We start from the raw sequence: 22,046 nt of genomic DNA on the forward strand, positions 1-22,046 counted from the left end.
ATTTAGGGGAGGGGGCAATTGCCCCCCAAGAGTTTGAGGAATGCATATACTTTAATCGATTGTCTACTAATATACTAATACAAAACGTAAAAGTCTTATGTCGGTGGTGCTTTTTGGCCCCCTCAAGCGAATTCTGAAATGACGCCCCTGCATCCCAGGCCCGAATCTCATCTATGTAGAAAATTTGATCGAGATCGGTCGGGTAGTTCAAGCTGTGCGAAGTCACAAACATAGTTTATTTCATTTTTTATATTTGTATGGTATAGATTTCCCATATGTTACCTTTTTGAAACAGGGTCTATACAGTGAGTGAAGTTAAAATCACAAGTTGTAGGAAATGTACGAATGAGCTATTCGTAAGAAAAGTAACACTATTTCTGGAAATCCATTTGTCTTACAATGTTTATGTGGGTATAAATGATGTTTAAAAGGCTCTAATAAAAATTAAGATCAAACTCAGACAATGTTATATGATATAGTATATAGTAATAAATTTGCAACTGTGTGCATTCAATTAGACAAATGAACCTGCGAAGTGGAGAATTAATTTCAGTTGTTTTAGCTATCTTAACGTGCTGACGTAGTTTATTTATTAATTTTTAATATTTTTCTTTCACATTGTATTAGAAACGTTTATTATAAGTATTGGGTAGCTTTCATAAATATATCTATAACAAATAGACCTCAGTTGGGGAGCAGGAGGTTGTTTCGGGGCCTGAATCCTTATTTGCTTTCCCCTTCCCCCGTCTACACGTCTAGCTCCAGACGCGCACGCAGAATTTTTTGTTGCGAGGGGTCAAATACTACGAGCCACTACATGTATGTAGCATTGAACGCAGGGGTAAAAGTGAAAGGGAACGTGGGGAGACATCGTTACCTCGCTTCCAAAAATATCTATGGCGTACCTCCACTTCATAAAAAAATTACGATGGAGCAAGGGCGCCGATCCTGGGGGGCCCGGGCCTCCCCAAAGCTCATGTGAGCCCCCCTAGTGTATTTATGAATATACAATATTTGGCATAATTTGAATGCAATTTGTCTTAATATCCTCATATATATATATATATATATATATATATATATATATATATATATATATATCTTTTGTCTGAGTGCCCCCCCCCAAAATTTACAGAGAAATCGGCGCCCTTGCGATGGGGTAAGATAGGCATGGGGCACGGCGTGACGTCATGCGTCTCCCTATCTTTTCAGATCCACTTTTACACCTGATTGAACGGGCATCGTTCTACACCCAAAGAGACGATAAGTAATTGTAAAATACTTTTACCTTTATTTTCAGGGGGGAAAATGATAGAACTAGATTGTTTTTATAAAGAGAAAGAGTACAGGTGAAGTATAAGATCAAATTCTCATGTTACATCAATCATTCCCCTTTAAACAAATATAATTTTATTGAGAAAGTGTGCAAATGTATGTTGAGAGTAGTAGGCCCCGGCGTATGTCCAGCCGAGTCAGCAAAAATTTCTCGATTCTGATTGGCTGAGAGAGGTCACGTGACGTTAGGCCCCGCCCACGCGGGAAATTCAAATTTTCAGGTCACGTGGTATGACGTCATGAGTCACCCTGCGGGGAAATCCCTCATTCTCTTTTATGACTAGGATTTTTGAAAATTGTTCCCTTTTACGGGTAAGATGTGTGTTTTGATTGGTTGACAGCTGTCACATGATCTTAGACCCAGGGATATTTGAAAATTCGTTCCCTTTTACGGGTAAGATGAGTGTTTATGATTGGCTGATAGAGGTTACATGATCTTAGACCCGCTACACGGTGAACAGGTCACATGGTATGACGTCATGTTTTACCCTTGCGAGGAAATCCATCACTAATTCGTTTCCTTTTACGGGTAAGATAAGTGCTTTGGTACCTTGATTCTGATTGGATGATAGAGATCACGTGATTTTAGGTCCTAGGATTTTTGAAATTAGGGTGTCCTTTCTGATGTATACTTTGGTACCTCGATTCTGATTGGCCGACAGAGGTCACATGATCTTAGACTCACCACACACCCCATGAGTGAAATATAGAGCGATATGTCGGTGATCACCCTAGACCTGTATTTTAGAATTTTGTTCCCTTTTATGGTTATCCTTAAAGTTCACATGAAGGGTTCAACCTCCTCCTTAAATAACCCTTTTTTGGTATCATGATATTGTACTGAAGTTTACATTAAATATTATCGTTCTCTTTGGCAGATAAGATGATTACCAGCTTTCTTACCTTGATGGAGAGCCTGTCCTTGAATTAGTTGCCTATGTCTCTGGAAGTAACAATGGTGAAAGAGAGGTGTCGCTTGTAGATTTCTTATAACACATTGTTGTGAGTTTAAGCGATTTATTGCTCAGTAAGCGCTTCATTAATGGAAACAGTGTTGCCAGATTTTTTTTAACCTAAACTGCTCCGATTCTTTTCGAAACGGTTCCGCAGAGTACAAGAAATTTTAAACTAAAAAATTTTTCGAACTAAAAAATTTTAAACAAAAATTTTCAAACAAAAAATTTTGAAACAAAAAGTTTCAAACAAAAAATTTTCGAACCCAAAAAAAATTTCGAACTAAAAAATTTTGAAACAAAAAAGTTTCAAACAAAAAATTTTCGAACCCAAAAAAAATTTCGAACTAAAAAAAATTAAAAATTTTTCGAAAAATATTTTAAACTGAAAACTTTCGAACTAAATTTTAAAATCAAAATTTTTCGAACTAAAAATTTTAAAAAAATTTCGAACCAATTTTAAAAACAAGTTTCGAACTAAAGATGTAAACCACATTTGAAAATTTTCAAAATAAAAATTTTTCGAACTAAATTAAAAATCAAATTTTGGACACTAAAAAAATTCTTTAATTATTTTTTCGAACAAAATCGTGTAAACCAAATCTTGAATATATTTTTTCACCTTAAATTTTCAAGATTACCATGATTTGAAAACAAGTGTTCAGGGTTTCAAGAAATAATAAAACATATTTTTTTTTCAACTAGTTGTATTTTAACGAAAGGTATGTGGTCTTCCTATACATGTTTATTAACATAATAAATACAGGATCTAGTTAATGAATATGTTGGACGCGTCATCATCTTCGAATCTTGTAGCCGTATCCTGTAAAGAAAAAGAAGAAACGACGGATTAATTTAAGAATTTCTTTTTTTTTCTGAAACAATAAAAATGAGTCAATATTGATAAGAGAGAAATAAAACTTACTCGTAAATGATTGATCTGTTTAGGTTCATCTTCCTCCTCGGGTACAGGATCACTGCATTTTTTTCACCGATGGATGTTTATGAACTCTTCTGGGTACTGCATTTTTCTAGGTGTTGCTCCTTTATGATCAAGGTTCCTCCTTCGGTACGAGATGACTGCATTTCTTCCACTGATGGTGGTGTTGATGGTTTATGAACTCTTGTGGGTACTTCATTTTCTTCTTGGTGTTGGTTTTGTGATTAAGGAGTGGAAAAAAAAAGGAAAAGGAAAAGGAAAAGAAATGGCGGCCTTATTGGGTATTTACAGTTTTTTCTTCTTCATCTTCTTTTTCCAGTTCCATCTTCTGTTTTTTAACGTACCCGTACGGAACCGTATCATAGGAATTGAATTCTTTAAATCGACGTTTTGTGTACTGGATACTGTACATTTTTTCTTCTTTGCGTGTGACGATGGTATGGTCTTTGGTCCTGCATATCTTATGGGGGATAGTGATGGTGACTTGTCCACGGCATTGATTTGTAATCATTTCTTTTAGCGTGTTGAAATTTAATTGTTGTCCTGCATTGTAATTTAATGTAAATCCTCTAATTTTACATATGTAACTGGTGACGTTGGTATCCGGATTGTATATTTCTAGGCTGTAATTTTTTGGTCCTCCACTGACAAATGTCTTGATGTATGCTCGTGGTCCGTAAGATTCCATCTCGTCCGATAAGCATCCCAAGTACGTTGAAGGTTCAATGGTTGGCTCCCCGGGCTTCTCCGTAAATATCACAGAATCCGTGTCGAAATATAAAACACGTTCCTGCAACATTTCCAGGTACTTGTACAGTTCCAGACGTGCCTGACATGTTGTAAATGCACCTAACACGACATTGGTGTTTCGGTTTTGAACAGGCACATGTTCATTGTACTCCCAGAACGCATACAACATCGTATCATTGATGGGTACAATTTGATGGAGTTTAATGTCGGGGGAAGTGAGTTTTTCATAAAATTCTTCCGGCCGATCAATAATTGTGGTCTGGCTAAAGTTTGATCTTTGCGAAAGTTTTCCCCAAAGAGCATTAAGACAAAGCTTAGATAAACTTCTTCGTGTAGGATTATTTTCAATTTTGGACGGATCCAATGCAATACCTTCACGCTCCAGGACGGTTTGTATGAATTTTGATTTGTCTTCTTCGCTGACACAGGAACTGGGCCAGCCAGACGCTTCCATTTTTGATTTTAAAAACGTATTGATATATTCCGTGAACAAGCCACCTGTTTTCGTGATGGGATCATATTGTTCAATGTCATAGTCCCAAATTTCAAAAATTTCTACTGGTTGATATCCTAATTCTACTGCTTTCTGGATTTCATATGATACCCATGTTCCAGTGAGGCACCGCTCCTGGTCGTTGTGTGTACACGTTGCTGTAGGGTCTGGGTTCATTTCTTCGGCACACGCAGCACACAGTGGAAAGAGTAGTTTCTTGTTACATCGGTAAGGCAGGAGACCATGATAAAGATGGCGACTTGGTAATATCGTCATTTTGATTAGACCATTGACTTTATTTATTGGTGGTATATTTTCATCACCCTGTAGATAAATTCGTGGATGGCCTACAGGGTATTTAGCACACTTATTTACATAAGGATAAAGCGAGACAATATCGTAATATTTTATTACTTCCCCCGCTTTTTCATCGACTTGGTGGTACAATTTCACGCAATTGGTCCTTCCTCCAAAAAAACTATCTCTTGGATTTAATGGTCTGCGGTTCATGTACGGGTGATTCTTCAGATACGTCGCCATTGCAGGATTTTGTTTTAAGAACTGATTAAATTCACACTCCCACATTTCATGTACAATGTACCCCAATTCACGCAGTCTTGCATTTTTTCTTTGCGTTCGTTCATAACGGAATTCCATGGTGTCTTCTGGATTGCTGTAGATGGGCTGATTACGGCCTGTAGTAAAACATACTTTACACCCGTGGTAAAAGCAACCGGCATGCTCGTAGACGTGCTCCTCTAACGTCTCAGGATCTTGGTAGTAACCATCAACATGGAATCCCGCAATAAACACTTCTTTTTGTCGGGCCGCATGTAAGATTTGTTTTCCTTCGGTTTTTTCAATGTAGGCCAGCCATTGCATTGCAGCGATCGATTGGGTACTTCTCCATCGATAGCCATGTGCCGGTAGAATTCCAATGGTATTAGGTTTAAGGAAATTCCGGCGGAATACTAAATTGGAAGCACTGGCAATCGTGATCGTCTCCAAGAAGGGATTCACTTTGGTTTCTGTTTCAAATGACGTCATAAACGAAACGCATGCTTGTCGCAGTACATTGACATCTTGAATACAATACTTGAGAATTTCTTTCTGAAAATCAAACGTGTCATTACGATGATCGTTGTACCACTGCATGAACTTGTTTCTGTCTTCGACGGCCATTTCATCTGCACCATAATACTTTGTTTCTGGAAGTGGTCCAATATACGATTGATTCTCCTTGGTGTTGAAGAAATGCGGGAAGTAGCCTTTGGTTGCGGGTAAATTGAACGCTTTTGACAATTTACTTAATGCCATAGGTAGGAAGTTCAACGAGTCAATGAACGTCAGATTATTCAACGTTAAACTCAGTATCTTGGTCCCATTTAATATGACGTCAGGTCTCCATTGGCATTGTTCTACCATAGCCTTTAGGATAAAATGTCCATCGTATCCCTTAGCGTTGTGCGCGACACAGAAAATCCTATTTATATTGGGACGACGTTCCCGCAAGTACTGGAGAAAATTATAAACTGGATCCTCTCCTTGGAAAATATGCTGGCGCTGACCACACGTACTGCAAGACTGCTGGATATTATCGTTTTCAACACATGCATAACATACTTGTTGTGCAACCAATAAATTTGGAATGTGTACATACGTATTATCGCCAATATTCGTGTCCTGCATAGATTCTATATCGTAAAAAATCAATAATGCTTTCTTTGCGTGCATGAGTGAAGGAACACCAGGTTTCAAGCATTGTCGATCAGGAAGCATAAAACATTGATGCGATCCCGGAACAATCTTCTTACAAACATTGCAAAAGATCTCATTGCAATCATGAAGGCGTTCTCCACTTCGTACAAAGGAATATACTCTGTAACATCTAGTACATTGCTTCACCATTTTGCATACAGGTTCCCCTTGATGATATGGAGCATTACGATGATTGTTAAAACATTCTTCGCCGTAAAATTGACGATTGCAGTCGTTACACAATATCGGTGTTTGAGTCTTGTCGCATAGAGGTCTCTGTAAACATTTGGAGCATGTTACAGGACAATTTTTCACATGTTCATTACGTTTACTATACTTTTTATGGCACGCTTCACAGTAGAAATTGGTTGCAAAACAAGCAGTTAAAGATTGAATGATATCAAAATGGCCAGCCAAACAAATCAAATTTATGGGAGTGCGATTTTCATCGTTCGGTCCCTCGTACATGATATCATGGCCTGTGAAACTGGTGTACACTGTAATTTTATATTCTTTGAGGTATGCCTGGAATTGTCGAATTTCATTTACACTGGCACCATGATCCAAATTCACTCCTGCATTTGAACATAACGCATCGACTTCATCGTCCACAATACATTTCGATTGATGTTGATACTGCTTATGTTGTTTTACATCTACATTCTTGTATTTTTTCAGGCCAATAGCAATAACAAGGGCGTACGCCAAACACCTTGAATCTTGATTTTTTACGCGTATAATCCCTTTTTTGCAACGTAATAATTCTTCATTTTGAAGTACTCCTTGCCGCAAACCACCGCCGTAGCCACGTGGAATATCCACACGATGAAAATGAACAGTGAATGGCTCGTGCAGAAGAAATGCATTGTTACTTTGTAACACTCTTTCGAATGAGGCCCACATCGTTTCCAGTGTCAAGTTTCGTGCTTGGCGAAAACTCACCCAAAACGGTTTATTCGTGTTGCGTGGTGATATTACTGATAAACCAACCATCGCCTCATCGTCGACATTGGCTAACAAATGGTCCAGCATCGCTTGGAAACTGTTATGTACATACTGTATGATATCGGTTCCTACGGGCGGTGCGTTGAATTGAACTTCGAGCATTCTGCCTTCAATGTTAAATCGTCTATAATGACGAGTGATTTCATTGCGAACAGTAAAACCCGATTCGGCCATGTTAATAAAAGGAGAAAACAAACAAACAGGTACGGTAAAACAAATATGTAATGTGGGGAAAAAGGAATTATGCAGCGTGAATTTACTACAAAAGAAAAGAAGAAAGAAAAATCTTAATCACCTGATAAACAGGAAATCATAACATTCATGATAAATTCTTAACTAAGCAATTCATGTAAAGGTCCTGAGTTTGATTCCCTGGCGGTGACGTTTAGAATCTCATTATGAAAGCACACGTACTAGAAATCAAAGTTTTTTTTTAAATAATTATGTTACTGAAATGAGTGTTTTATTGCTGTCAAACTCGAGAGCACTACATCAGCATGTAACTGACCTACCATTCTATAGTGATAAAAAGAATGCATGAAATGAATGAATGTTTCATCAGTACTGAGATGTGATAAAGCACGCGTAAGCATTTTTTCTACTCACAACGACCTTTAAATGATGCGTTTGCAAGTTGAAGAGACTCATCAAACATTAACGATACACATACGTAATTGTCGAAACAAAATCTGTATAGCGTATTTTTTTTATTATTATTGTGACTAAGCGGTTAGCGTACATGGTTCGGACGTGAAGGTCCTGGTTCAAGCCTCGGTGGGTTTGCTTTTCCACGTCGGGGCATGTCAAGCCTTTTCTGAAATTTAATATTCTCACGCGTTATTATACATTCTTTTCAAAACTAAGCTAAATGGTTGACGTGCACACCTCATAATACATAAACGTACATAAATCGTCTATAATGACGAGTGATTTCATTGCGAACAGTAAAACCCGATTGGACCATGATTAAAAAATGAAAACAACAAACAGGTACGGTAAAACAAATATGTAATGGGAAAAAAGGAATTGAGCAGCGTGAATTTGAGTTGATTTTTTGATTTTTTTAGTTTAGCGTCCCTTTCAGCAGCGAGGCTATATGAGACGCGGACCTACTGATTAACGTGGAATCCGAACCACATGAGCTCCCGCCGGGAATCGAACCCGGGTCTCCCACGCCAAAGGTACGTATGCTAACCGCTTAGTTCGGGAAATCATAACATTCATGATAAATTCTTAACTAAGCAATTCATGTAAAGGTCCTGAGTTTGATTCCTGGCGGTGACGTTCAGAATCTCATTATGAAAGCACATGTACTAGAAATCAAAGTTTTTTAAAAAATAATTATGTTACTGAAATGTGTGTTTTATTGCGGTCAAACTCGAGACCATTACATCAGCATGTAACTGACCTACCATTCTATAGTGGTAAAAAGAATGCATGAATGAATGAATGTTTCAACAGTACTGAGATGTGATAAAGTACGCGTAAGCATTTTTTTCCACTCACAACGACCTTTAAATGATGCGTTTGCAAGTTGAAGAGATTCACCAACCATTAACGTTATACATACGTAATTGTCAAAACAAAATCTGTATAGCGTAAATCTTTTAACCACATATTCATGCACTCGTGGCTAAGTGGTTAGCGTACATGCTTCGGATGTGGAAGGTCCTGGTTCAATCCTCGGTGGGTTTGCTTTCCCACATCGGAGCGTTGTCAAGCCTTTTTTGAAATTTAATATTCTCACGCATTATCATACATTCTTTTCAAAACTAAGTTAAATGATTGACGTACACACCTCTGGCCTTGGTTCAATCCCGGGGCGATTGCTCGAATATCACGTTAAACTGAAGGGACGTTAATGCTTTCAAAGGGTATCGAACCATATTATTCTCAGGCATAGTTTTCGAAATTTTGTAATGCATTCTTTTCAAAACTAAGCGCACACATCTTTGACCATGGTTCAATTCCCGACGGGAGTTCACTGAAGGGTCGCTAAACCATATCATTTATCGTGCTTACTTCTAATGTGTGGGGATCCTGATTCGTACTCCCACTTTCCCATTCCACTAATTTCTTCATAGTCTAAATATTTCGTACTAAAAGTAAAACAGTGTATGAGTGATCCACCCCCACAAATATAAAATAAAAATGATTTTCGAATCTTGGGTGACAAATAAAATCTCACTGAACTTACCTCAAATTCAATGAACAAAAAGTCGGTGCAGTAAAGCTTAAATGAAGACACTTCTAAAAAAGCAGATCTTCTTCACTTCACAGTTGAGAGCGATGTAGACTTTGAAAAATGAAATTTAGATTTTTATTTAGGTCGTTGTGAAAACGATGTCACCGTCAGCCAATCAGAAACGAGGAAATTTATAAAATGACATCACAACGAACCAATCAAAACGCTCGCTGCTTTTGTCATGAATCACGAACCAAAACGATGTGTAACAATCGATCGTGACGTCATTCACGTTTCTCAATAGTTACAACATCTAGTATCACAGTTCTGATCCCAAATGCTTTCTGTCAGGATCATGTCACTACTTGTCGTAACTGTGACGACATTTTATTTTCCTCATATTCCATACGAGAATGTCAATGTTTGCTTTTTTCATGAATCATGCTGACACGTTCGTAGTAAAACTAAAGTAATGCGATTCGCTGACGTTTGCATTTTTTCAATCATATGTACTTCTATGTCGTCACACAAAGAAGTCTATCAGCATTTTATTTTAATCCACGAACGGAAGCGTTACACTGTCAGATTTATTTTCTTAAAGTATAAGTGTATCCTTTTCAAGAACCATGGTTCGAAACCCACCAAGCACGATTAAAACCGAATTCATTCATAGCTAAGCGGTTAGGATACACATCTTTGGTTTGAAAGACCTGAGTTCGATTCCTGGAGAAACATTTCTTAGGATTTTTCTAAAACTTGTTTCAATTTCTAGTTCGAAAATTTTAAAAGTTTAGTTCGATAAAAAGTTTGATTTGAGAAGTGTTACACTGTCAGATTTATTTTCTTAAAGTATATGTGTATCCTTTTCAAGGACCATGGTTCGAAACCCACCAAGATCGATTAAAACCGAATTCATTTAAGCGGTTAGCATACACATCTTTGGTTTGAAAGACCTGAGTTCGATTCCTGGAGAAACATTTCTTAGGATTTTTTCTTAAACTTGGTTTCAATTTCTAGTTCGAAAATTTTAAAAGTTTAGTTCGATAAAAAGTTTGATTTGAAAATTTTTAGATGTGATTTACATCTTTAGTTCGAAACTTTTGTTTTAAAAATGTTTTAGTTCGACAAAATTTTGTTTCAATTTTTTAGTTCGAAATTTTTTTGGGTTCGAAAATTTTTTGTTTGAAACTTTTTTGTTTCAAAATTTTTTAGTTCGAAATTTTTTTTGGGTTCGAAAATTTTTTGTTTGAAACTTTTTTGTTTCAAAATTTTTTGTTTGAAAATTTTTGTTTAAAATTTTTTTTAGTTTTGAAATTTTTTTAGTTCGAAAAATTTTTTAGTTTAAAATTTCTTGTACTCTGCGGAACCGTTTCGAAAAGAATCGGAGCAGTTTAGGTAAGACAAATCTGGCAACACTGTTTCCATTAATGAAGCGCTTACTGAGCGTTTAAAAAATCGCTTAAACTCACAACAATGTGTTATAAGAAATCTACAAGCGACACCTCTCTTTCACCATTGTTACTTCCAGAGACATAGACTACTAATTCAAGGACAGGATCTCCATCAAGGTAAGAATCATCTTATCTGTCAAAGAGAACGATAATATTTAATGTAAACTTCAGTACAATATCATGATACCAAAAAAGGGTTATTTAAGGAGGAGGTTGAACCCTTCATGGGAACTTTACGCATAACCATTAAAAAAAAAATCCCGGTCTAGGATGGATCGCCGTCATAGCACTCTGTATTTCCCTCATGGACTGGGGGGTAAGATCATGTGACTTCTATCCACCAATCAAAATTGAGGTACCAAAACACGCATCTTACACATAAAATAAAACAAATAAGTAAGGGGTTTTCCCATGTAATCTGTTCATCGTGTGGCGGGTCTAAAATCATGTGACCTCTGTCGGCCAATCAGAATCGAGGTACCAAAGTATACATCAGAAAGGACACCCTAATTTCAAAAATCCTAGGACCTAAAATCACGTGATCTCTATCATCCAATCAGAATCAAGGTACCAAAGCACTTATCTTACCCGTAAAAGGAAACGAATTAGTGATGGATTTCCTCGCAAGGGTAAAACATGACGTCATACCATGTGACCTGTTCACCGTGTAGCGGGTCTAAGATCATGTAACCTCTATCAGCCAATCATAAACACTCATCTTACCCGTAAAAGGGAACGAATTTTCAAATATCCCTGGGTCTAAGATCATGTGACAGCTGTCAACCAATCAAAACACACATCTTACCCGTAAAAGGGAACAATTTTCAAAAATCCTAGTCATAAAAGAGAATGAGGGATTTCCCCGCAGGGTGACTCATGACGTCATACCACGTGACCTGAAAATTTGAATTTCCCGCGTGGGCGGGGCCTAACGTCACGTGACCTCTCTCAGCCAATCAGAATCGAGAAATTTTTGCTGACTCGGCTGGACATACGCCGGGGCCTACTACTTTGAGTTAGGAAGTTTTTTTTGGGAGGTCCAGACCCAGTGGAACCGATTCCCCCGTGGGGGCGCTCCTGTCTGCCTCACAGCAAAACATTTCCACTGAGAACTATGGATCCAGCTATGGGCTTAAAGGAAGCGTCAAAATATGTGTTTAATTGTAATTATCTTTATGTTAATTACTGTATTTGAATGCGTTGGAAAATTTTCACTTGGAGTTTCTACTCTCCTCTTTAAAAAAAAAAAATCTTGTGAGGGCTATATTACTGACCTCCGTTTGATAATACCACCGAATATACTCGTTATGATAAAATCATGTTACAGTGCATGGTACACAAACATAACTTTTTTTATGTAAGTATTGTAATCTTATGTATACAAAGAAAGTAAAATTTTTATTGGTTTTGATAAGAAAAATATATATGTCATAAATCTATCTGAACTTTATCATCGCGTAGCTGGTTTGTTATCCTCGTTTTGGGGCTTTTTTTTTTTTTCAACACACTTTCCAGTGTTGATATTTTCATTACCTTTTATGAGAGGGAATGAAAAAAAAAAATAAAGTGCGTCTTACTTGCTCGTCAAATGTGTACCTTTGATTGCCTCTTGAAGAGTATTCGTCAATTTCTGATTGGCTAAGGACCGAAGTGTGGTGTGTGAAGGTCAGATAATTAACTTGTTACGTATATCTTGTGCAATGTTTTCGCACGGCTCTCCGTTGCACACGGCTCGTTGATAATTGCATCTTTAAATAATAGGAGAGGGTCTCGTTTTGTAGACAGACGCCGACAGCAAGCTCAACGATCATTTCAACCTTAAGGAAGAGGAAAAACTACTGACTTAACCAAGATGCCTGACCCAGGTTGTGATAAATGCAAAGGTAAGATAAGACTTACTTTTTTCTTTGATCTTGAGTTTTCACTACTCAGTGTTCTTATACGATTGCCAACTGGCCGGTTTTTCACCGGCCTGGGCGGAAATATTGCTATTATTTTAATTCAAGCCAGTGACCGGTGCAAACTTCTTACCGGCCCCTTTATGACTTTTATTTAATGTATCTAGTTCCAAGCAATTTCACCTTATAGATTTTAAAAAGTAACTTTCATTCTGTAAATCCAAATCTGTCACCTTTCACCATCTATCAACGATTAATATATTTTGTTAATCTGTTTAGGTAATTTTAAAGAGATGACAGAGACTGTATCAGAAAAAAATTGAAATTTGTTCTAAGGAATTTTTATACATTTATTGAGAAAGGATTTCCTAAAGCAATTTCCTGTAGTTGAACTATAAGTTTTTAAAAAAATCATTTTCCAAATCCAAATTGAAAATGAAATGAAATCTTTGAGTTTTGCGTCCCACGGTTATGCCGGTTAGGCTAAAGGAGACGGTGGTGATGAGAAATGAATGAAATGGTGGAATGAAGGAAGTGGGAGGAAACGGAAAACCCCCGAGGAAACACGCACCCGGTGTTTGTCCACCACAAACTTCACTTGGCGCGAGCTAGGATCAAACCAAGGACCCCATGCACCAGAGGTGAACGCTCTACCACAGAGCCACTGCCGCCTCGAAAAATCCAAAATTGTGACGTAAGAATTGATATATTTTTGTTTATCTGTTTCGATAATTTTAAAGAAGTTGCAGTTACTGGTACATATAATAAAATTATCAACATCGACTTCAATTTCTCATTTATAGAACAATGTATCTATTAAGCTTATTAGTGAATGTGCTAAGGATATACAGAATACAGGTGCTAATGCACTTTTGTTTACGATAGTACATTTCCTACCTATGGATGGGTCCGAATAGAGATATTTAACACTTAGGAATTTTGAGGTGATGCCGGTTTTTTTTTTTTTTTTTTTATTTTCCACAGTTGGCAACCCTATGTCCTTAACACTTTTTTTTTTATCTTTGTAAATAATAACATAAATAAATCATAAATAATATGAGAATTTGATAAATGAAGACCTTTCGTGTAGTGGAAAAATTTGAGTGCCCATCGAGTGTTGTTAGAATTCTGGGTTATAGGAAGAAAGCAAAAAATTCAATAAAAAACTTTGGAGCACCTATCGGGCTTTCCTCTAAAACTTTTTATGTTTAGTTCCTTTAACGCTATACAGTACACGCGCCATCTTTCTTTTTTATTTCATTGACTTATATCGGATTTTTTTTTTTTTGTTTTCTTTGAAATGAGCTGGATTTTTAAAATTGATATGATTGTACAGATTTCTCGTTCAGAAAATGAAATCTTTCAGTTTAACGTCCCACGATTATGACCTTTAGGCTAAGGGAGATTGATGATTAAGGCAAGTGAATGATGATGGAAGAATTGGTAGAATGAGAAAGTGGAAGGAAAGGGAGAACCCCGAGAAAACCCTCGAGCACGATAATTACTTGTTCAAGTCCAGTAAAATATTCCTTACTTTTTTCTTTTCAAAATAGATTCCCATTATACTACTATAAACAATTTTATGTTACTTAAAATAAATTTTGGGGGCCGCGGTGGCTCAGTTGTAGAGCGTTCACCTATAGTGTATAGGGTCCTTGGTTCAATCTCATCTCGCGCCAAGGAAGTTTGCGGTGGACAAACACCGTGTGCATGGATTTCCTCGGGGTTCTCCGACTTTCTTCATTCCATCATTACACTCATTTTTCATCATCACCATCTCCTTCAGCGTAGCCAGCATAATCGTGGAACGTAAAACTCAAAGATTTCATTTTAATTTCATTACAAATGACAAAATTAATTATCTATAGAAATTAACGCGAAAAAAATGAAACAATTATTCAGCACCATTACGTTGTTAATATATATATTTTTTTAAGTTATAGGTTATGTAGAGAGAACTCATAAGCAATTGCCTTAACTTTTTTTTTTTTTTAGAATGCATTTTTTAAGCCCATTGTCAAGAAAAGATCGCTTTTATACACTATTCAACCTTCGTGTCGTCTTTAATACCCGGTATCTCAAATCTAACCAAAATTACAGTTTTAGCTCGAGATCAACACACTGCATTCATACGGTCGTTTTCAATGCTACGACAGTAGCATCGCCAGAAATTATTTTGAACGCTTCGACTTGAGGAACCGTAAACTGGAACAATTTATAACAAGACTTACTGTTGGCATTAAATAAGATAGCTATTGTTTTACAACTATGTGTATTTTTTGCGTTACTTGTATTTCACTCTAATTTAGCGAAGATATCGCAACATCTTTTTTAATACCAATTCTTTGATTTCAAAAAAAAAAAAAAAAGTTGTACAACAGACGGCCGTAACTAAAAGAATAAAGTTTATTTAATGTATCAGTTGTTAGATATACAACAATTAGCAGATTAACAGTTTTCCTCTTTTAGTTTTAAGCAAAATACTTGAATTTTCACCGGTGCGACCACCCTCACGAGCCGCCTGTGCACTCAGTGTGCTAAGTTAGTAGTTTGTCCAGAATTTTATAAATAGACTGTGTGTGTGTGATGCAAAGTTTCGAAGGCGTGTAAAATTTAAAACTACGCACGGAGCATTATCTTGTCTATTTTGAGGGAAAGGATCCTTGAGAGAATTTGGAAGGCACGGTCGCTCAGTGGTAGAGCCATTACCTCTGGTGCGTGCGGTTCCTGCTTCTACCCTCGGCCAAGTAAGCTTGTGGTGGGCACTATCGTGTGTGTGGGGTTTTTCGTGGTACTCCTGTTTCCTTCTACATTCTCATTTCACCAATTCTTTCATCATCATTCACTTGCCTTAAGAGTCTTCACTACAGCGAAATTAAACTACCGCTAATTTGAGAGTTTTTCTGCAATATCTTTAAAACAAATAAAAATATTCGAAAAGCAGAAACGTAGTGAACTAGACAACACGAATTTGCATGTGATAACTTTACCACAATTCACCCTATCTGCTTTTGGTATGTCGCTATTTACAGAACCCGCAAAAAATGCTAAATCTATCTACAGTAGCAAATTGAAAGCAGATAAATTGTGATAACGGTATCACATGCAAAATCGTTTTGTCTAGTTCACTACGTTTCTGCTTTTGGAATATTTCTATTTGTTTTGAAGATATTGCAGAAAAACTCTCAAATTAGCGGTAGTTTAATTTCGCTGTAGTGAAGACCCTTAATCATTGTCTCCGTTAGCCTAACGGGCATAATCATGGAAGGTGAGACTCTAAGATTTCACAGAGATAATCTTCATGACAAAGGCGGATCCAGAAGGGGAAGGGGGGTGATCGGAGGAACTTTATTTTATCTATAAATAAAATTCATCCCAGAGTTTGGAGTTTCTAAAAGTAGCTCTAGGTAGCAGTATTACAACTCACCGCTACCCCCAGAAGTCCATCCTGGATCCGCTCCTGCTTCGAGAAATAAAAAATGTTAATAATTAACGTCACACACTTAGGTCTTGTAGGCTAACATGATTATCTTATTATTAATTCTAATTGTAGAGTTTCTTTGTGGCATTTTGATCAGTGTACGCGTCTTCCGCGCAGAAAGACTTAGGTTCGATTAACGGCGGGAGCGCATGTGGTTCGGATCTCCTGTTAAGCTGTAGCTAGTTACTCACTGCTGAGAGGGACGCTCGCAATAGCCACGCTGCTGAAAGAGATGCTAAATTCTAATACAGCCCATCAATTGTAATATTGTAATATGAATAATTCTTTTCAAATATAAAGAGTATAATGTTACGCAGTATATGTTTCATGTTGTGCATTATTGTAATTTAACAATGAATTGGAAGCAGGTTACCAGCTTTTTGTTTATTTTTTTATTTTTATTTATTTTATTTTATTTTTATTATTTATATTTATTTATTTATTTATTTATTTATTTATTTATTTATTTATTTATTTATTTATTTATTTATTTATTTATTTATTTATTTGCATTTTTACAGTACAGAATCTTTTTTGTTACTTCCAAATTTTTGGTTAAGGGTGTGCTGTCTTTTCGGTAGGAATTTAAAGGGATCTTTTTTATCTCACTCGGGTGTTTTATGTTTAAAAGGGATTCAATTCTCCCCCCCCTCCAAAAAAAAATGAGTATGGTTTCGAAGGGTATGTCTCCTTTCTAGGCAGCGATTTACAAGTGTCAGAAAATATTTTAAAAGTTCAGTGGCGGCCAGGGCTGGCTTTACCATATGTCCAACACATTCATTTGCAGGGGGCGGCAAAATCTGTCATAACTATAACATATTATTTAAATAAATATTTCTTGTTCGAAACAGCCTTCATAATTATGGTAGTTAAATTTACTAAGCTGGCCTTCTGTTTGAATACTACATTCATAAATAAAGTTTAGGTCGCATAGTTTATGGTCACATGGACAGCGCTAAAGCAAATGCTCAAACAAATCCCATCACGAATTGATTGATTGTCATTTAATACTAAAACTCAATTCTCGAACAGTAGCGAACACCTGTTCCATTTAGTTAGTTATCGCAGTTTTGATTTTAAAAAATAAGAGATGTAGAAGGAAAATCAAGAAATAAAGATAAAAGAGCTAGTTGCACTCGAATTGCAAACTGATATATTGAGATTGAAGGTTGATATTGAATTCTATAAGAAGGATTATCATCTTTCCTCTGCAGGTGTTTTTGCTTTATCTTTCACTAACATAATAGATTAATATTTAAAGAAGAAAGTTAAACACAGCGAGATTGTGTTTGTACTGCTTAAGCCTTTCTGAGTGCGAGTGCACTTTCCCTCCCCTTCGTTGTTCATGATGGGGTAGCATACTTAAAATCATCACTTTATACATTTGTTCTTTCTGGTGAAAGAGGAGGGCGGTAAAGGATGCCATTGTACGGGTCGACAAATTGCCTAGGGCCCGCCTTGGTAGCAGCCCTTTAAGGCATTCACACCAGAAGATATACAGTTTTTTCGCTTCAAATTAAGGGAAGAAAACTTACCTTATTTAATGTACGAATTCTTGTTAGTATTCTCTCCTTAGAGATAATACTCTAAGGAGATAAGTTTTCTCGTTAGTTTCAAGCGATAAGTTTAATTGTTACGGATGTGACTCCCTCAAGACACGCCACTGAAAGAGTCCTTGAATTTGAATTTTGAGTAAGGAAAATATAATTGACTTTATAATGTTTTATATATATATTTTAACGTTTATTATAAAAGAAACTAATCTTTCAGCGTTAATTACGAACTTGAAAAAGTAAAAAGCTTAGATTGAAATAGACACAGAAATTTTTAAACATAACAAAAATAATTTTACTAAGGAATAATTTATTATATATATTCTTTGTTTTCTAAATTTTCGTATCGAAATCTTAAATATGTATTTTATCGATTACAGAGACCTCTGGCGACAAATGCCAGTGCGCTACAACTGGAAACTGCTCCTGTGGATCCTCTTGTAGTTGTTGTCCCAAGAAGTAAGATGACCTGGCAACGCTTTATCTTCATTTAGGTAAGCACTATTTATTCATTATTTTTATTTATTTATTTATTCATTATAGACAAATTATACATTGCTGAATTGTAAAAGTTAATAACTATGATCTAACCTGTATATATATATATATATATATATATATATATATATATATATATATATATATATATATATTGTAATCAAGTATAATGAACTTACATAATATGAGAGAGATATCATACTTGCTTATGATTATTTTAATTGTCTATCGAATCCATTCTCATAAACATAGATAAAAATTCAGTCAAGATTTTTTTTTTTTTTTTTTTTTTTTTTTTTTTGTAGATAGGTCATAAATATTTGTTGTACTGTTTTGTAATTTTCTTTATAGTAAAATAGAAGGGAGAAAAATAAATCTAAGCGCCTTTTTGGGATTCATCGAATCTTTACAAAATCAAACATGGCGGTAGAACTTGTACGGTAAAATAAATTAATTAATAAAAAATTATAAACTTAAATTTGAAAAAATGAAATCTTTGTGTTTTACGTCCCACGGTTATGCCGGTTAGGCTAAAGGAGACGGCGATAATGAGAGATGAGTGAAATGGTGGAATGAAGAAAGTGGGAGGAAACGGGAGAACCCCCGAGAAAACCCACGAGCACGGTGTTTGTCCACCACAAAGTTCACTTGGCGGGGGCTGGGATCGAACCCGGGACCCCAAGCACCAGAGGTGAACGCTCTACCACTGAGCCACCGCGCCCCCCTAAAAACTTAAATTTGAGAAACCGTTTTTTGAATTGAAATGAAATCTTTAAGTTTTACGTCCCACGCATATGCTGACTAGGCTAAAGGAGACGGTGAAGATAAGAAATGAATGAAGTGGAATGAAGAAAGTGGGACGAAACGGGAGAACGCGGAGAAAACGCACGCTCACGGTGTTTGGCCACCACAAAGCTTACTTGGCGTAAGCTGGGATCAAACCAAACACCCTACATACCAGAGGTGAACGCTCTACCACTGAGCCACCGCGGCCCGAAACCGTTTTTTTTTTTTTTTTATCTGTGCACCGAGAACATATTTCCTTAACAAAAAGAAGTTTCAAATTCTCATTTAATGAGAAATGAAGGAAAGTTAGAAGTTATTGTGTAAAACGGAACGAGATAATATACAGTTGTTTTCCTAATTAATTATTATCATCATAAGTGTTTTGCCATTAGTGGCAGGTCACTTGACGTAGCTCAAAAGTTTGGGGGCACAGTGGCTCAGTTGTACAGCGCTTACCTCTGGTGCGTAGGGTCCCTGGTTCAAGCCCCGGTCAATTAAGTTTGTGGTGGAGAACATCGTGTCCGTGGGTTTTCTCAGGGTACTCCAGTTTCCTCACACATCCTCATTCCACCAATTCTTCCATCATCATTCACTTCCCTTAGTCATCCGTCTCCCTTAGCCTAAAGAGCATAATCGTTGGACGTTAAACTGAAAGATTTCATTTTGCAACAGAAATTTTCATGCTCCAAGTCTTCAGCTAACCTCTTCCGTATTCAGATACGATTTTTCTGTTTTGATATCGTCAATCAATTGTAACCTCTTTCGCTCTCCCTCTTTTTCCTGCCACCATTGCAATATCGAAATCGCGAGATTGTCTCGATGTACAGATGAGAAATGGTTTCTCAAATTTAAAAGACTATTTTGTTTAACAGTGTAAGCTTCTTAGTTAAAAATATCCTTCTCGCTGGCACGTGTTATTTAAGTGCACGAAGTACCGGGTTTGATTCTCCTTCAAGAGAATGTAACGCACACCGTTGTTCGGATCCCAGTTAATTTCGTACAACATAGCCTCCCTTCTTATAAAGGTATTAAATACAAACAAATCAATCAATGTTGAATAATAATAATAATAATAATAATAATAATAATAATAATAATAATAATAATAATAATAATAATAATAATAATAATAATAAGTTCTATTATCATTTGACATAACTGTTACTTTCTTTAATAAGATCTGTTTTTTCTTCCTCACCGTCTCACCTTCCAGTACACTTTGTATCATAACTATCAATAACAACATAATTTCTTATGAAATGTTACCCTAATCAGTTTTTTTCTCTTTTTAATTGTTTTTGTTTTTAATTGTTTTTGTTAATACATTCTTTGCTCAATTATTGTTATTTATTTAATGAATTTCCGTTCCGCCCAGTTTATGTTCACTATTCTTCTCCATACCCACATTTTGTAATGTTTTCAGTCTTTTTTTTTTATTCCCTTTTCTGTTAGGCCAATCTTTCTGTCCTGTCCTGTACAATTCTTTAGGCGCTGTTAAAAAAATAGTTTCTTAAATTTTGAGTAACCGTTTGTTATCCGTTTTCTTAGAAATGAGAATTAGCATTTCTCATTAATTCTTTATACAACCGTTTCTATTAATGGTGTCAATTTTTTTGATTAATTTTCTGCAAAGAATTATGTGTGTGTTCAGTGGCGTACGCACAATTTCGTCAATGGAGGTTTAAGCATTGAGTTTATTTCGTATGCTGTCAGGACAAGCGTGATTATCGTAGATATATTTAGTTTATCCTATAATATCTTGCTGATTTGGGAGTTTAAATCCTGAACCCACCTTGCGTACGCCACTGTGTATATTCTAATTAAAGTAAATAAAAGTAACATAAATTATTGTAATAAACTAATTTCTTAACCAATCATATATCTGCAATACTAATGTTTATTTTATTTTTTTCTTCTTTTTAGGTGAAAATGGATCTGCAGCCTATCTTTCCGTTCTGCTAAGGAATACCTACACACTATATTACTGGCAACTTCAATTGACAACTGTCGCTATCTGGTGAGAAAAACAAGAACTAGACCAGAAACCATTTTCACTTCACCTCTTTTTGTATTCACACACTTTTTTGTATATTTCCATCTGTTATTCTCATCATTAATTTTAAATAATAAAACAACTTTTTAAAATGTAAATTAAGTTATTATTGTGTTTTACTTTTCATAAAACTTTCCTTTATAATAAATGTGTGTTTTTTTTTCTCAAAGTTGAATATGCGGACCCAATCTAAATATTTTTCCATGTATGTTTATGAAATGGCTTCTAAAATTAAATCTGTGGTTTTGCCTGAAAAAGTTTATAGAGTATTTACAGTTACATGATTATCAACAAATGCTATGGTAGTTGCTGTTGTCCTCTCAGTGCAAATGAAAATTTTAATATACTGTCTCGTCTCACGTTATCAAGGGCGCCGATTTCTCTGTAAATTTGGGGGGGGGACATTCAGATCTAGAAGGTATATATATGAAGACTTTAAGACAAATTATACTCAAATTATGCCAAATATTGTATATTCACAAATACAATAGGGGGCCCACATGAGCTTTTGGAGAGCCTGGGCCCCTTCGGCCCCCCAGGATCGGCGCTCTTGCACGTTATGCCCTTTAGGCTAAAAGAGATTTCTTGTCAGTTAATGACAAGGTCGCCGATTTCTCTGTAGCGTTAGGGGACACATTCAGATCTGTTTGGTTGCAGACAAGGGTCTAAGAAGGCATATATGAGGATTTTAAGACATATTGAATTCAAATTATGTCAAATATTGTATATTCATAAAAAATCATATAAAAATTACATATTCAATAAAGAATACATAGGGGACCCACATGAGCATTGGGGGCCCACTTTCCCAGGATCAGCGCCCTTAATTGTTGGAGTCAGAATGTAAGAAAACGAAAGAAACCCATCGACGAGATGGCTCAGTGGTAGAACCCTTACTTCTGGCACG

General features: G+C 36.1%; 1 protein-coding gene and 1 long non-coding RNA gene across 2 annotated transcripts; one reads left to right on the forward strand and one right to left on the reverse strand.

The window, feature by feature from the left end:
- Window positions 1–2,998: 2,998 nt before the first annotated feature.
- On the reverse strand, window positions 2,999–7,011 carry LOC145670564 (uncharacterized). The gene is made up of 2 exons (XM_081739369.1): window positions 3,214–7,011; window positions 2,999–3,111 (listed from the first exon to the last, which is right to left on the reverse strand). The coding sequence occupies exon 1, from the start codon at window positions 6,695–6,697 to the stop codon at window positions 3,503–3,505; it is 3,195 nt and encodes a 1,064-aa protein (XP_081595495.1). The 5' UTR covers window positions 6,698–7,011; the 3' UTR covers window positions 2,999–3,111; window positions 3,214–3,502.
- Window positions 7,012–12,594: 5,583 nt separating this feature from the next.
- LOC145669516 (uncharacterized) lies at window positions 12,595–21,237 on the forward strand. Its single transcript, XR_014128205.1, has 3 exons — window positions 12,595–12,753; window positions 18,183–18,296; window positions 21,010–21,237. It is a non-coding gene; the product is annotated as an uncharacterized LOC145669516 (long non-coding RNA).
- The last annotated feature ends 809 nt before the right edge of the window (window positions 21,238–22,046 follow it).

This window comes from Thermobia domestica, chromosome 14 (genome assembly GCF_964235325.1).
Source record: "Thermobia domestica chromosome 14, izTheDome1.hap1.1, whole genome shotgun sequence".
In the NCBI taxonomy this organism is placed as follows: domain Eukaryota; kingdom Metazoa; phylum Arthropoda; class Insecta; order Zygentoma; family Lepismatidae; genus Thermobia; species Thermobia domestica.

Bases quoted from the DNA above. Each gene is read 5' to 3' on its own strand.
- LOC145670564 (XM_081739369.1), bottom strand. From the start codon at position 6,697: ATGTACGAGGGACCGAACGATGAAAATCGCACTCCCATAAATTTGATT.